Source organism: Nelumbo lutea, chromosome 4, assembly GCF_056320005.1.
Source record: "Nelumbo lutea isolate HS-2025 chromosome 4, American lotus-T2T, whole genome shotgun sequence".
NCBI classification, from domain to species: domain Eukaryota; kingdom Viridiplantae; phylum Streptophyta; class Magnoliopsida; order Proteales; family Nelumbonaceae; genus Nelumbo; species Nelumbo lutea.
This window is the reverse complement of record NC_142687.1, coordinates 6,961,358-6,976,090: the sequence shown is the minus strand read 5'-3', so window position 1 is coordinate 6,976,090 and position 14,733 is coordinate 6,961,358. Positions and strand designations below refer to the sequence as shown.

At 37.0% G+C, this 14,733-nt stretch overlaps 2 protein-coding genes across 7 annotated transcripts; one reads left to right on the top strand and one right to left on the bottom strand.

Annotated features, from left to right (window-relative positions):
• The first annotated feature begins 1,326 nt into the window (after nt 1-1,326).
• Nucleotides 1,327-7,984, top strand: LOC148853647 (two-component response regulator ORR26-like). 3 transcript variants are annotated; one of them, XM_088982461.1, is made up of 6 exons: nt 1,817-1,854; nt 1,969-2,049; nt 3,828-3,980; nt 4,089-4,469; nt 4,646-4,722; nt 6,677-7,984. In XM_088982461.1, the coding sequence occupies exons 3-6, from the start codon at nt 3,863-3,865 to the stop codon at nt 7,718-7,720; spliced, it is 1,620 nt and encodes a 539-aa protein (XP_088838587.1). In that variant the 5' UTR covers nt 1,817-1,854; nt 1,969-2,049; nt 3,828-3,862; the 3' UTR covers nt 7,721-7,984. The 3 variants fall into 3 exon arrangements, with proteins under 3 accessions (XP_088838585.1, XP_088838586.1, XP_088838587.1); XM_088982459.1 differs by lacking the exon at nt 1,969-2,049 and having other exon boundaries at nt 1,327-1,854; XM_088982460.1 differs by lacking the exons at nt 1,969-2,049; nt 3,828-3,980 and having other exon boundaries at nt 1,525-1,854.
• A 460-nt stretch (nt 7,985-8,444) lies between these two features.
• LOC148853646 (protein WVD2-like 7) lies at nt 8,445-14,430 on the bottom strand. 4 transcript variants are annotated; one of them, XM_088982448.1, is made up of 9 exons: nt 13,840-14,430; nt 12,826-13,410; nt 12,359-12,730; nt 12,209-12,267; nt 11,995-12,069; nt 11,203-11,305; nt 11,048-11,086; nt 9,517-9,627; nt 8,445-9,106 (listed from the first exon to the last, which is right to left on the bottom strand). In XM_088982448.1, the coding sequence occupies exons 1-9, from the start codon at nt 13,909-13,911 to the stop codon at nt 8,891-8,893; spliced, it is 1,632 nt and encodes a 543-aa protein (XP_088838574.1). In that variant the 5' UTR covers nt 13,912-14,430; the 3' UTR covers nt 8,445-8,890. The 4 variants fall into 4 exon arrangements, with proteins under 4 accessions (XP_088838574.1, XP_088838573.1, XP_088838571.1 ...); XM_088982447.1 differs by having other exon boundaries at nt 12,823-13,410; nt 13,840-14,348; XM_088982445.1 differs by having other exon boundaries at nt 12,359-12,739; nt 12,823-13,410; nt 13,840-14,213.
• Between the last annotated feature and the right edge of the window lie 303 nt (nt 14,431-14,733).

Genomic DNA, 14,733 nt, shown 5'->3' with positions numbered 1-14,733 from the left:
TCGGTCAGACTGGCCGCCAGCCCAGGTTAGGCTTGTGCTGAAAACCAAACTTAGCTCCCCGTATCAGATTCTGGCCTACCCCAAGATAAAGCCTGGATTTAAAGCCCACCAACACCAACCATTTAGCCTGGACTCTTCTACAATTCTATTCGTCCCTACTCTCATGCTAGAAAGAGTTGCCTCCTACTATTTTTATATGGAGCTACTTGGGTCACCCTGGAATGAGTACTTAGTCCTTGCAGGAGATTCTACTTCCACAAGTCTAATACTTAAATCAGACCGCTATTGTGTTGACAAGCATTTTGATAACCACAAGTCTACAACACCATTGTTTTCTTCTCTTTGCTTTCATCTTAAACACATTTTAGAGTTTGAGATTTCCATGAATTAATTCCTGGAATTTTTTGTCACCATGAGCTAGGCTACATCAGAAAGAACATTTGATGATCCTTCATGAAGAAGACTCGGCTGCCATACAGAAGAGAGACCTAATGAAATGAAGTTGGAAACTTTAATAGATAAACAGGAATCTCCTTATTGCATGCATGCCAAGAAGAAAAAATTTAAAAAAAAAAAAAGGGAAAGTAAAAGATCTTTCTTGAGCCATTGGACTGCTATTGCCTACAGGAGTTAATATAGTGTAACAACATATCTGAAATAAAATATAAAAGCATAGCTTTCTGATCAAGTACATAGATGCTTTAAATTATGAAAGAATGGGTATCCAACAGCTCATGGTTTCCATGGTTCATACTTCCACTTGAAATATTTTTATAGTTTCTTTGAATAACATTCCCTCCCTCTCCCCTTCCCCCTACAAAGTAGAGAGTACATTCCATTTGTTTTTATAAGAACTTTCAACCATGAAATGCCCATTCCCTCTACACAGTAGCCTCTGGGCGTGACTAGAAAAAATCCAAGAGGCTCATTTGATACACACCCTGATTCACTGTTCTTTGAATTATTGTTGTTCATTGCTTGACCCCTACTATAAACATTTTGAGCTAGAAAGTAGGGCAAGGATTAAAGCCCTTTGATTAAACCTCCCATTAGAGATTTGATCATTATCTAATGCTAAAAATGTCATGAACTGCCTAAGAAAAAAACCACTTGCCTTCAGAGCATATATATCCATATTATGAACAATTTTGCACGACATTTACAGTACAACAACACCAAATCTTAACATGGTTTTGAGTATAATCAATTCAAGGTAGAAATATGTTTAATCATGTTAAAAGGAGGATTGGACCAACAAGGCAAGAGGCACTTCTCCATCATTTTGACAAATATTAAAATGTGTGCGGGGGGTATGTGATAATAATTGTGATGATCTCTGCATTCAAACTTGCTTTCATCCATATTTTTTTAAGATTCTTCTCTCCACTTCCAAAGTTAGCTAAGCACTTGAGAATATTAAAATATTTCAGGAAGAAAGTTAAAAATAAGCAAAATGGAGCCTCAGGGACCGTTAACCAGCCGGCGCCAATATTCGTTATTCCACTTAAAAGTTAGAACTTTCCCACTCTTCCAGACTGCAAACTAATACACAAATGCTCATTTTTTGAACACAACTCCTCTCTCTCTCTCTCTCTCTCTCTCTCTCTCTCTTGACACTGCTAGCGAAAATATAATCCCCTTTTTTCTACCCCCTTCCTTTCTCTGTGACTGAGAAAGTACCGAGCTTTGGGATCGATAGACTGATCGGTCTATCACCGCTTCCTCCGATGGAAAATGGTTTTGCTTCTCCTCGAGGTGATGCCTTTCCAGCCGGGCTTCGTGTTCTCGTCGTCGATGATGATCCAACTTGGCTCAAAATTCTCGAAAAGATGCTTAAAAAGTGTTCTTACGAAGGTAATTTACACAAGAAGCATCAGTCCCTGTTTTTTGTATGTTGTATGTTGCCGACCAAAAGTTGTGTAACTTGTCTTCTATTTCTGAGTGATGTCTTTTATTTCTATTCCATAGTTAGGTTCTTTTGTACACTAGATCTGGGAACACGGTACGAGCAAATTATGTGACCTTTTGTTGCTGAAGATTATTTCTAAGGTGGGGTTATCTGATGTTGCTGCCTGTTAGAGTAAAACTTCCAAAAGCATTCATGGCTTAGAATTTCAAGTTCTGTAACTTGTCTCCTCTAGAACGCGATGCCTTTTATTGAACAGAGATGCAACTTGAAATGAATGAACTGTTACAGGATTAAACGTTTAGGCAGCATTCATGTTTGTTTATTTGTGTGTAAGATGGTAATCATTTTGACATCTAGAAAACTTTGTGGAGGATAACAAGAAACGGAAAGTATGCTTAAATTAGTTCCAAGAAAGGATATTAAAAGAATTTTATGGTTGTGGTAAGGAGCATATTAGTCGGGGTAAATCATGCTTAATTCGCTGTAAGGATATGAAATTGTTCTTTCTTGTCTTTGTGCAGTTGTTTTGTTAATTGTCAATGTAATCGGATAAATTTTCGTTCTATTTCAGAGATTCTTGAAAAAACCTAAGATATTTCACTTAATTATTACACGAGCAAGATGTAGCATCATATAGCATAGGACATAAAAGAACTAGCAGAACTTGTGAGCTGTAAATTTCCCATGGTGGAACCTTAGTATTACATAATTTTGTATTACTACTCTAAGTAGGAAACTAGGAATAATTTACCTGACTAGAGCCTGTCAAATTTTAGGAAAAGGTGGAATTTCAAGCCATCTCTAGTGAGTTTCCTTCCCCTTGTTGACACCATTCATATTAACCAGGATTTCTGACTAGGGAGCAGTTTCTGGTTTGAGCTAAGTTTGCCTATAGCTTCTATGGTGGTCTGAATTTGAGAGGCTTGTTAATTACCAGGTGCAAGATTTTTGTCATTTAAGTTGTGAATGATTTAAATGTGATTGTTCCAGTTCTCAAGCATTCATTTGCTAATTCCCTGTTCAGAAAACAGTAAATTTGTTGGGGAAGTGCAAAGTTACAAGCCTACAAATACTTGAGTCTCATGTTGTAACACAAAGAAGTAGGCAAAGTGTAATTGTGGGGTTGATGCCTAGGATCTAAATGACTGCCAACTCTTATAATGTTCTTGCTGAACAGATGAGCATAACTAAGGAAAGATCAATAAGTGATCAATTCCCTCTGTACTTTCATACATGTATCTAAGTTCCCTTGTCCTTTTCACTTTAACAAAAGAGATTCTAGTAAAATTGCTTGTTAAACTAGTGAATGGAAAAGCATAGTTGAAACCTGACCACAACTCTTAGCTAAAGTCATTATTCATTCTTTTGCAAGCATCATGGTGGCATCACAGAGGGACACTTTAAAGGGTACCTTCGCATAAGTTAATTGGATGAACATTTCGAGGATGAGCGCTACAAGGATTTGGGAGAGTCCAGTTTAAGAGTTTCGTTTTGGAGGCATTAAATAAAAAAAAAAAAAGTGAAAAAACACCAGTTACTTCTAAGTCATGGGAAGAATCTAGGGTAACTGTTATAAAAATTCTCAACCATTCAGGAATGGAATAAGAATGGGAAATGTATTTTTAAAAATTAATTCTGAGAAGTTGCAACTGTCGCAATTTAATTTTGATGTGGAATGATAAATATCCTGGAAAATATGATGGCAATTGTGTCCTCGATCCAAGTAGGGTGGATTTGCTTTTTTTCCCTCAGGACATGAATATTTCTTAGAGAAATATATCCAATTTATTAGTAGGATACCTTTTTATTTTTCTTTTTTTTTCAAAATACTTGCATGTTGTGCTCCCTTCCTCACCATCATCACAACAATGTGCTTCTATGACATTTTTGCAATATTTGTTGCTTTTGCCTGCTGCAGTGACCACATGTGGTTTAGCAAGAGATGCACTAGACATGCTTCGTGAAAGAAAAGATAGATTTGACATTGTAATTAGTGATGTTAATATGCCTGATATGGATGGTTTCAAGCTTCTTGAACATGTTGGACTCGAGATGGATCTACCTGTTATCAGTCAGTTCTCTTTCTTGCAGGGTGCTTTCTTTTCTTTTCTTTTGACTATATTATCTTATCAAATTAAGCCTTAATTTGTGACTATACATATTCTATGAATCTGTACAGTGATGTCCGTTGATGGGGAAACAAGCAGGGTGATGAAAGGGGTTCAACATGGAGCATGTGATTATCTACTTAAGCCTGTACGCATGAAAGAACTTCGAAATATATGGCAACATGTTTTTAGAAAGAAAATTCATGAGGTGAGAGAAATTGAAAACCATGATGATGTTCAATTAATAAGAGTTGGATCAGAAGAATTTGAAGATGGACAGTTACTAAGTGGAGGCGATTTGACTTTACCAAAGAAAAGGAAAGATACGGAAAATAAAGAGCATGAGGACCAAGAATTCAATGATCCTTCTGCTGTGAAGAAGGCTAGAGTAGTTTGGTCTGTGGATCTTCATCAGAAATTTGTTGATGCCGTAAATCAGATAGGATTTGATAGTAAGTTCTATCAAGGCTTTCTTTCAAAATTATAATTTAATAGAAATGAATGATATGGAGCGGTTTGGTCAATTTCATTTCAGAACTAATGATATTTTGCTTCTGATATGTTTATTACTCCAGCAGTCATCCTACAATGCCTATGCAGATATATGATGTATAGTTTCTTTTGGCAGAAGTTGGACCCAAGAAAATACTAGACTTGATGAAGGTTCCTTGGTTGACCAGAGAAAATGTTGCTAGCCACCTACAGGTATATATTTCTCAATAAATCTTCTCCCAGGTGTGGCATTTAAGGTGTCCTGAGCCATGCTTAAATTATGAGCAGTCTGTTAATATAGCTGCCAAGCAATCTTGTGATTTCAATAATCTTAACCATTGTTTTTTTTTTTTTTGAAATAGTAGAAATTCTTCTGATTCTCCATTCTGTTCCATCCTTGCTATTAAAATTTCTGAGCATACTAGAAGAACTTGCCTCATATTTTTGTGTTCCATATCTAATAATATAGCTTATAATTGCTTATCCTTTTCTGCAGAAGTTATGAATTTTCCTTTTAGCTTCAAGATTTAAATTTACTGTCTATAAATAAGCTCCCTATGTTTCCATCGACTATGCCTTCATTTAGCCTGATGGTAAATGTAAGAGTGAGAAGCACATGCTTCCAATAAAAATTAACCTTTCGATGATTTCAACAAGGATATTCCATGCTAAATCCTAAGTATACCTCTATTTTATTCTGTATGACCATGAAATATATTATTATGAACTATACACAAGAGATATATTGTAGAAATATCACTAACTGATTTTAGTTAGGATTCATGGGAAGGGGTTTTCATTTGCTCATAAGCAAATTTTTCAGGTGATATATCAATCATTTGAACTTTGTCTAAAGAATTCTCTTCAGCCTCAGTTTTCCATATCCCTCATGATGGAAACAAGGAGGCTCATCAGTTGGTCAGGACATGGCCTTTCCCTCTCTCACTCCTTCATGTGGACTATAATTCCTTCTTCTTTCTTGCAATCTATCATTGACTCTGATATGTAACCCGGGTTTTCTGTCGAATGATACTTGGCTTTGTCCTTCAAAAAAGAAGAAAAAAAACCTTTGCCTAAAGATTGTTATATCCTACCAAGCATGAGGTCATTATGTAAAAACCTAACCTAGGAAGCAATAGTTAATAACTGATGATACTTTGGCTTAATCTACGAACTGTTTTTCAGAGAAGTGCTTATAATTTGCTTACAAGCTACATGCTGACAAGAGGGCATGGAGCCCACGCTAAGTTAAAAGATAGATGTAATGGAAACAAAGAACACAACAAAATAAAAATTAAAAAGAAAAAAAAAAAGAAAATCATTCCAGCATGGTAGTATTCTTCCATTTGTTCCAAGGTTCAAAATATTGATACGTCAGTAGTGGCATATCGGGCAGTATCATTAGCTTTTTTATTTTTTTTAGTTTTTTTTTTCTAATCTGGTTCAGAGGGGCCGGTTTAAGGTCCGTCCACCCTCTGAACCGGTCGAGAACCCAAAACACCTCCCTGTAGGGGCATATTGGGAAGTCCCCAATATGATACGTATCAGACGATATGGCCCAATATGTATCGATACTTTGAACCTTGATTCGTCCAAACCTATAACTGTCAACCACGTAGATGGCTCATCATAAGAAAATTGCAATTGCAAGACTGGATAACAAACACTAGTCAACACTCCACATGATATCTTTATGTAGACTGTATGCTATTTTGGTTTCAGAAACCTCGTGGCAATCAATAATGTTTTCTTTTGAGCGATAGTGTCAATAATTAGGGAAAATCTATGGTATGGGAAGAGTTTTGACCAATCAAAACCCACCCATGAATTTTGATAAATAACACCTGATTGGCTACCACGTTTATGATTCCAATTGACTGATTAGAGGATTTTCAGATATCATATCTTTTCCATATCATAATCGGACCCCAATAATTAATAATGGCATCATAGTGATATAGTATAACTATCAGAGGTTGAGCATATTCGTTTTATTTTTTAATCTGGCATAATATATTTATTTTCTTTATTATTCTCATCAGACACAAATATCATAGCTTTATCTAGGAAAAATTGGGAACAAGTAGTGGGAAATTTGCACGCCTAATATCCTAGATTCTTGCATATAAGGGGAAATCTGACTTTGAAAAACACTTTTGTTGTGCAGAAATACCGTCTATACTTGAGTAGGTTGCAAAAACAAAACCAACCAAAAAGTTCTTTTTGTGGGACAAAACAGTCAGATTTCACTTCAAAAGATCCTACTGGAAGCTTTAGCATTCAGAACTCGATTATAATGCGCCAAAACAGTGCAGGCAACAGCAGTTTTGGATATTGCGGCAATAAAATTCTTGTCCAAGATGTGGGCTCAGAAATCCATGAAAGTGACTTGAAAGGTGTCATTTCTTTCTTACCAGTCACAGAACCTAAGAAAGCTTTGGCTGCTGATGCTTCTATTCTTCAGAAGTCTAGTAATGGTTCTGGAATAGGCCCAACTCATTCTTTTGGGTCACTGGGGCCAGATGTCAAGTATAACATTCAATCACCAAACTGTTGGAATGGAGAGATTCCAGTGATGCAGTTTGCACAACCAAAACAAGAACAGGACCCGTATCGGGTTCTGGAGGATAGCTATGCACATCTGCCACCATCGGGTGGTCCACGGGATCAAATCCAAGCTAATGGCCTACAACCAGCTCTATCTATTAATCCCAGAAGTTCTGTTACAGAAAACAGTAAAGCCATCACTACTGAAATTGAGCCCTTGTGTACTGAATACGGAAGCAACTATGCTGGAGATATATCTCGAAAGAGACAGAGAATTGACTCGTTTTCTGTTGGAGGTGATACAGATGTAGCAAATGCCCGAGCCTTTGGCTACATGTCCACCAGTAATGGGTCACCACCTATGAAAAATCATAGCTTTGATCAGATTTACATAAATAACTGGGATTCTCCCCAACCAAATATAATTCCAGAAGGTGGATCAATTTTGATATCTCCCCACGAAGACTTGGAAATCCATTCACTTCAAGGATATGGTTACACTGAGAACGTTGGCTTCAACAACACGGAGTTTTTGACCTTTGAACATCCAGTTCCGATTACTGAGCCCTCAAATCACTTGATTGATGGATTGAGGTTTAATTATGATTATCCTTGTGACTCAATGGAGTACCCCTTAATAGACCGAAGCCTGTTCATAGCATGACTCCACTGTAGTGTAGTTTTTCCTTAAAGATAAAAGTCACAGAGATCTTCCAGGTTAGTCCGTTTTCAAGCAAAGTGCTTGTACTGGATGTAATAGGATGTGCCAAGGCAATTATTATTGACTGCATTTGGACATGGATGCCAAAATTTGTACAATAGATGGAAGCAGTATAATCTTTACCTATGGTAAACAACAGATAATTATATCAGAGGTGCTGCTTCAACTGCAAGTTTTGAAAGATGAAAGCAATTTATGTTTTGATGATGTGCTTATTTTCATTCACACACTGACGCAAATGTGCGCCCACACACACAGAGTATAGCCAACATAGGCCCGCTGTAGATTCTGTTGAATTTTAGTTTTTTACAGGAGCAATGCTAGTGCATGGCCTCATCATTCATGGAGCCTTTAAATCTCAAATGAGCAAAACATAAATACTGTCTATTTACAAACTCCATGAGTGTGATGCTAGAATTTGCCTTTTTGCCAATAAAGGGTTCAGGTTTCCCATGTTAGTTCTAAGTTCTAACATCACAAGGTTGTGGAAGGCTCTCGTAATATATAATTCCTGATGACGAACATATCCTATGCTTTATACCCATTTTTGGTCTGGGCTCGGTGGAGTTGCTTCCCAAATTAAGCAATATTATTATGTCTACAAAGTACAAACTATTAAAATAATGAACCTTTTATCTGATTTCAAGAAAAAAAGAAGGTATTCACATTTTGATGCTGACCCATTTCTTCTAATATGTACTTGTAAAGCACTCAAATACATGATATCTCTGAGCTTTCTTTTAGTTCATCTCAAGAACACCATGAGTCTTGACCCAAAAAAAAAAATTCTAATATAATACATTCCATTAAGAAACAAATAGAAAGGAAGAGCCAAGACAAAACTCACTTCAAATTGATGGAGAAAGCAACTAATATAGATTTTGAATTTCCATTGGTAACCTCCACCATGATAATAATCCACTCTGGCAAGCTACTCTATTGAACTTAAATCTCCTAAACAGTAGCTTAACAAATGTTACCATTAGAGATTAACGCTCTTCAATTGTGCTCCTTTTTTATGGATCTCTTCTATGGTGCTTTTCTGCTCACCACAAATCAATAATGCTCTTCTTGTCCCAAATCAATCAATGCATCAAAACTTACTCTTACTAGTCAATGCTGGATATTTGGAGAAGCATTCTCATGGGTATTCTTCTTAGGTAGTGAACTAACAGAACGAGCTAGGGATCGGGTGCTCTTTCCCTTAAAGTAATTGGTGTTATCATTCTTGACTGGAGGCCTTCGAGGAGGGATAGAACTCATCTCCTGGACTGCATCAGAGTTTGGCTTCCTTCCAAGCTTTGGTGATCGAGGGTGTGTCAACGGAATCTGGAATGCATAGTTGATAGTAACAAAATGACAATTTTTGGATTAGCATGTAAGCAGGTCTAAAAATTAAGATTGCCGTAAGATGTAATATTTTCATTGAGGATCAACTTAAAGCTTTCAAGGAGAAGACATCTATGGACACCCAAAGATGAACTACACGTGTACACAGATATCAACACGGAGCAAGCATGGCAAAGCACATTTACTTGACAGAGTAAGAACTAAGATGCACAACTTAGACTTAGAGAATGAACTTTGTCAAACCTGATAACTCTCTTCCAAATGGCAACAAAAACACTCAACTGAAATCCTTTCTCAAAGTATCTACTATAATTGTAGACATACTTAAAAGGCAAGATGATTATTAATTAACAAGGCCAGGTAGTATGTTGTAAGATAGACAGAGATACCTTCTTTATCTGACACTTTGGTAGTTCTGTCTCCCGACGAAAATCTGGCATTGGTTTGGCCTTGAAGCTGAGGCTCTGGCGCAGCTTTCTTAGTTCTGTTTCAGCTTTTTCCTGTAGAAAAAGAACGAAATTAGCTTCTCTGAATTAGGTTGCAGGTATGAATGACATTGATATGTTAAAGAAGAAAGAAAGAAAGATAGATCTAGATGATCATATATGATTCGACCAAGTTACCAAACCATAAAGAAACTTCGGAAAACTCAGATCAGCAAGGCACTTTTAAAACATGTAGGAAGGCCCAGGCTCAGTGACTCAACCAAGTTACCAGAAAGCTGCATTTCATTTATTCCAGCTAAGGCTGCAACTTGGGCTAGGTTGGCCCAAACCCAACCCGAAAAGGTCGGGTCGGGTTGATGCTTGGGTTAGGGTTAGGGTTGAAATTCATGAACCCAACTTTACTTCGGGTTGGGTTAGGGTTGCCTTAGGCAACCCAACCCAACTCGAACCCGACTCTATAGTACATGTCATATATAAATATATGTTATATGTAATATATAACATACATTGATTTGTTTAGATGCATGATATTTGTATAGCCCCCACCACATAGTATCATGTATTTCTTTTTAGATAATCACTTCACTTAATCCTAATCAGAAAGACTAAAACCTTAATAACATTATTTTATGTTTTTTGAAAATTTTATTCTTCATCTTCTCTCTCTGTTGTTTGCCGCTCATAAAAGATCTATCATAAGTAATAACTCATAGTAAACTATAGTCATTTCTAACACTTGTTTTTCTAAATTTTGTACCAAAAGAACAAAAAAAAAAAAACGTCAACAAACAAATACTAATGAAACATAGGGTTAACATATGTATGTAATGAAAGTTGAGTTAAGATCTAAAATCGAGAAATTCTATGAAGTTTTAAGGGATGGGAAGAAGGTTGGGTTGGGTTAAGGTTGAAGGAATTTAGTTAGGGTTAGGGTTGGGTTGGTCGGGTTGGGTTAGGGTTGGGGGTTTAGAACATAGGGTTGGGCTAGGGTTGGCCTCAACCCAACCTACCAGGCCCGACTTGCAGCCCTAATTCCAGCTATGATACCCAGACACCGTATATTGGCATAAACACTGATACAGGAAATGGGGATATGACTCTCCATTTCCTAAAATCACAGAAATGAATGCTTATGTCATGGTCATGCATCTATATTTAGTTTTTACAGCCCAAGTATCATTTCTGAAAATTTGTCTTATAATGTGTAAGGATTAGTATGTTTTGTTAAAAACACATCATATTACATATTTTAAAAGTGTTAATGCTAAGAGTATATCTAGAAGTTCAAAGGTAGTATATGGTGTCGTATTGGGTATGAATCACATCCATCACCAGAACTCTAGATATGTAAAGGTATCCAGGCAAATGTCAAGCAACAAAGTGTAGGCAGCCCCAAGCCAACCATTATCAAAGCTAATATTAAGTCTTGCCAAGAAGAGGGGAAAAAACACTTGGATCTTGTTTGAAGCTGCACCTTTTGTGCCTCATTGGCATTGAATCTCTCCTCCAACTTCTGAGAAACCAAATTATCAGGAAGTAAGAAAGCAAAATTAAACAAATGTATCTAAAACAATTTTATTACATTTAATGCAATAATCAATTAAAAAGAGCTAATGAATTAGGCCTTGCCTCCTTCCTTTTTGCAGCTCTTTCATCACTCCTTAAGGTAAAAGGAGAAGATACAATTGAGGGCCGTCTTATGTTCCCAGAGGCCCTCAAAGATTTTGAATGGCTGCCAATCAAATAGTTGCCAGAGTAATCAGAAATGTTATTAAGGAAATGCAATATAATCATAGTAATAAGACAGATTTTTTTTCTACTTTTCTTTTTTGTGTTTTTTTTTCTTCCTTTCATTTGTCTTTTTTTTTTCCTTTTTTTTTTTTTTTTTTGGGGGGGGGGGGGGGGGGATAGTGGGACCAACCTAGGCATCCTCTTAGGCCACATCCACCTAGTTGGACACTCACAAATCTGATTTTTTGTGATGTATTAGAATATGCACAATAATATGACAAAATCCCAGAGAAGCTCTATAACAGATGGTTATCATCATCTAATTGGGCATGGTTTCATATAGAAAACCTCTTCCGTGCATCCCATCCTGCCACATGAAGGGAAGCAAAGCAAGAGGAGGGGGTTGAGTGCGTGTGTTCGTGTGCACGCTAAAATGCAAACTAAACATTCTTATCTGCAATAAATTATTCATGTTTCCTAGCATGTAAAATAATATTTTTTACTTGAAAATTTATCCTGCAACATCATTATGTCAAGGCATTAACTTTCTATAGAGGTGAAGCAAATGGGGTTTTCATTTTTTTTTTGGGATTAACGTAGTCCCATGCAGATACGCAGGTCATTTCTGGAGTTATATAACTCTGGCTTAGACAAACAAGAACAATGTGATAGTGTGATAGAAGAACTTACCCAACAGGGAGGGATTCTGTAAGTGCGTTAGCTTTTCTGGCTGTAGAGACAATATGATCTATTGCTCTTTTACTCCTGTAAATATAAACAATCAAGATTAACATTAAAGTAATAAAATTCTTAATCCGTTAATCATGTATTGCAATTGGCATTGGCACAACTTCAGAAACTGTCTTTTGGAGGCATATTTACAGAATTGTGTGAAATGTAATACCTTTTATTTTCTAATTCAGAGGTTGTTGAAGAAACTTTTGGTAGCCCATTTGTAGAAGCCTGTGGTTTGAAAAGAAGCTATTAGTGTGCATGACAACTTTTGACTACAAAATATATATAAATGCATTGAAAGTGAGTTTGGAATAAGCACCCTAATTGGAGTACTTAGAGGAACTGAGCGGTGTTTAGCTGTTTTTGATGAATTTCCTGTCAATCTTGAATTTCCTATCATTTGGGGAACTGGAGAAGACTTTTTAATTTCATCGGCAGGAGATGGGGCCAAATTGATTGACATATGAAGTGATTTTGGAGTTGATCGCTTCTTATCTACCAAGTCTCTTGCAGAGTTCTTACTGTTTGGAGTGGTGCTAATCTCCTTTCTTGAATGCACAGGAGTTATATATTTCAAAGGGGGAGATGGAACCTTAGATGCTTTACTGATAAATGATGATTTTGAGGAAGAAAAACTGGGTTTCTTCTTGGTTGCTGAAGATAATGTCTGCTGACTAACGGTGGAAATCTCCTGGAACATCTAAGAGAAATGAGTTGTTGCAACAAAATCTACATCATAGTGTTGAGAAAAATAATCACGAAAGGAAAGCGAATAAGCACTACTACCTCTACAGGTGACTTGTCCACTTGAATGGTTTTACTAGTCTCTACCTCAGTGATTTCATTGTGGTTGACAGCATCTCCAAGTTTATTTGTTGAACTGACAACCATCTGATTCTCCTCAACAGCCTGGTCTTCTATTACTTTATCTACTAGTTCCTCGTTAGAAGTTTCCAGCTCACCTCTTTCAACAATAGAATTGCATCCATTTGGATCAATGGTGGAATCTTTGTCACTATTGGGACCGTCAACTTCCTGTGGCTCATCATGAGCCATATGGCTATTAGATCTTGCCAGTTCTGTATCCAGAGCCGCAATTTGTTGATTTCCATCCTCAGTATCTGGTTGGGGAATGTTGTTAGCTGTAGCATTTGCCTGCTCAAGCAATGCGGTTTCCTTCTTGGCAGCAATTCTCTTATAACGGGCTTCAAAATACGCCCTCTTCTGAGCTACGGAACCAGGCTTAGAGTATTTCTCCACCTCTTCTAAGTACCGGTTGTGAGAGAACGATGACCATTTCTCCCAATCCAAGGACTCTGACATGAACCTTCCGAACGAGATTGATTCTCCAAGCGCATATATGGGGTTCCCCTGTAAACATAGAACATTTCACTGGTTCACGGAAAAGCATGCATTGCCAGCTGCAAATAAGATCAACCTCGAAAAAAATACATGTACCGAACAAAGTCCCGACGATCATGGTGTTTTGTGGGAAAAGTAAAGAAGCAAGAGACGCTGGTACTATTTATTTAAGTTTTCAAGTTAAAGAGATAATAAAAAATGCAGAGACTAAACATGAGATGACGCACGGAGCATAAATGCAAAGCATACTCATCAATGGAAAATAAAAAACTTCAGTAAATCAAGAAACCACTCAACAGAACCGTGAAAGTTAAACCAAAGAGAAATGGATCTTTGAAGAAGGTGGTTTGTCATTACGATAACCCACGAGGAACCCATTAACAAAAACTTGAAAATGCAAAAAGAAATGAAATGGGTCTCTTAGCCCCTGGCTGTTACCTGTTTGGCTTCATTGGAAGAGGTGTTAGTCGCGTGAGAGAAGGATTGCATGAGACAAGCTGATTCCCCCATGGTTTAGCAGAATGGAATTCAGAATCTTTGTGTAAACTCTTCTCCTTCTGCTCTTCTTCTTCTTCTTCTTCTTCTTCTTCTTCTTCTCTGCTCTTGGAAAGTAATGACCCTAAAGAACACTCACTTTAATTTGAATCGCAAGTTATGGGTCCATGTTGTTGCCAGGGTAGACCAGGAAGTGGAAGGATATTCGGACGACTTCGGGAAGAGAGAGAGAGAATGGTGAGAAGTGCAAAAAAAGAAAAGAAAAACCCTCTTGGCTCTTGTGGGGGCGTTCATTGGTCATTGGTGTTAATATCACTGAAATTTGAGAGCACACCTGGTAGGATTGAAAACTGAAAAGGTCTCCATCTCCAATATTTTGTTTCATTCATGCTTGGTTGGTATAGCCGCATAGGTCCCACCATTCCATCCATGCGAATGCGAATGCGATGAAGTTAACGTCCATCTTTTGCTAGTTTTGCTTTACGCATTCAAATTCGAGGGAGACAGAGACGACAAATGGAGACAGTAGACATCGTCTGATCATCTCTCTCTTCTTCGATATAAAATAATAAAATATAGCTGGGGCTGGCTAATTTGAATTCGAAAAGATAACGAAATTACAAGAATAGGTCTTTAAAAAGCATAAGCACGCTCTGATTATGGATTTTTATAACGTCAGTAATAGTAAATAGTAATAGAATGTAAGCTAATCAGACGGACGAAAGAAAGAGAAAAGTAAATCCAACCAAAATAAGTATAAGGGTAATTTTGTAATTTTATTTTCTTTTGAAAAAACAAAATAACAAAACTGTCCTTTACCTCTTTCCATTTTCCAAT

Coding starts and splice junctions, on each gene's coding strand:
- LOC148853647 (XM_088982459.1), top strand. CDS start 1,728: ATGGAAAATGGTTTTGCTTCTCCTCGAGGTGATGCCTTTCCAGCCGGG. Junction 1,855..3,827: donor TAAAAAGTGTTCTTACGAAG/GTAATTTACACA, acceptor TGCCTGCTGCAG/TGACCACATGTGGTTTAGCA. Junction 4,470..4,645: donor AAATCAGATAGGATTTGATA/GTAAGTTCTATC, acceptor TTCTTTTGGCAG/AAGTTGGACCCAAGAAAATA.
- LOC148853646 (XM_088982445.1), bottom strand. CDS start 13,911: ATGGGGGAATCAGCTTGTCTCATGCAATCCTTCTCTCACGCGACTAAC. Junction 12,740..12,822: donor ACAAGTCACCTGTAGAGGTA/GTAGTGCTTATT, acceptor CATTTCTCTTAG/ATGTTCCAGGAGATTTCCAC. Junction 11,087..11,202: donor GAGCTGCAAAAAGGAAGGAG/GCAAGGCCTAAT, acceptor TTGGTTTCTCAG/AAGTTGGAGGAGAGATTCAA.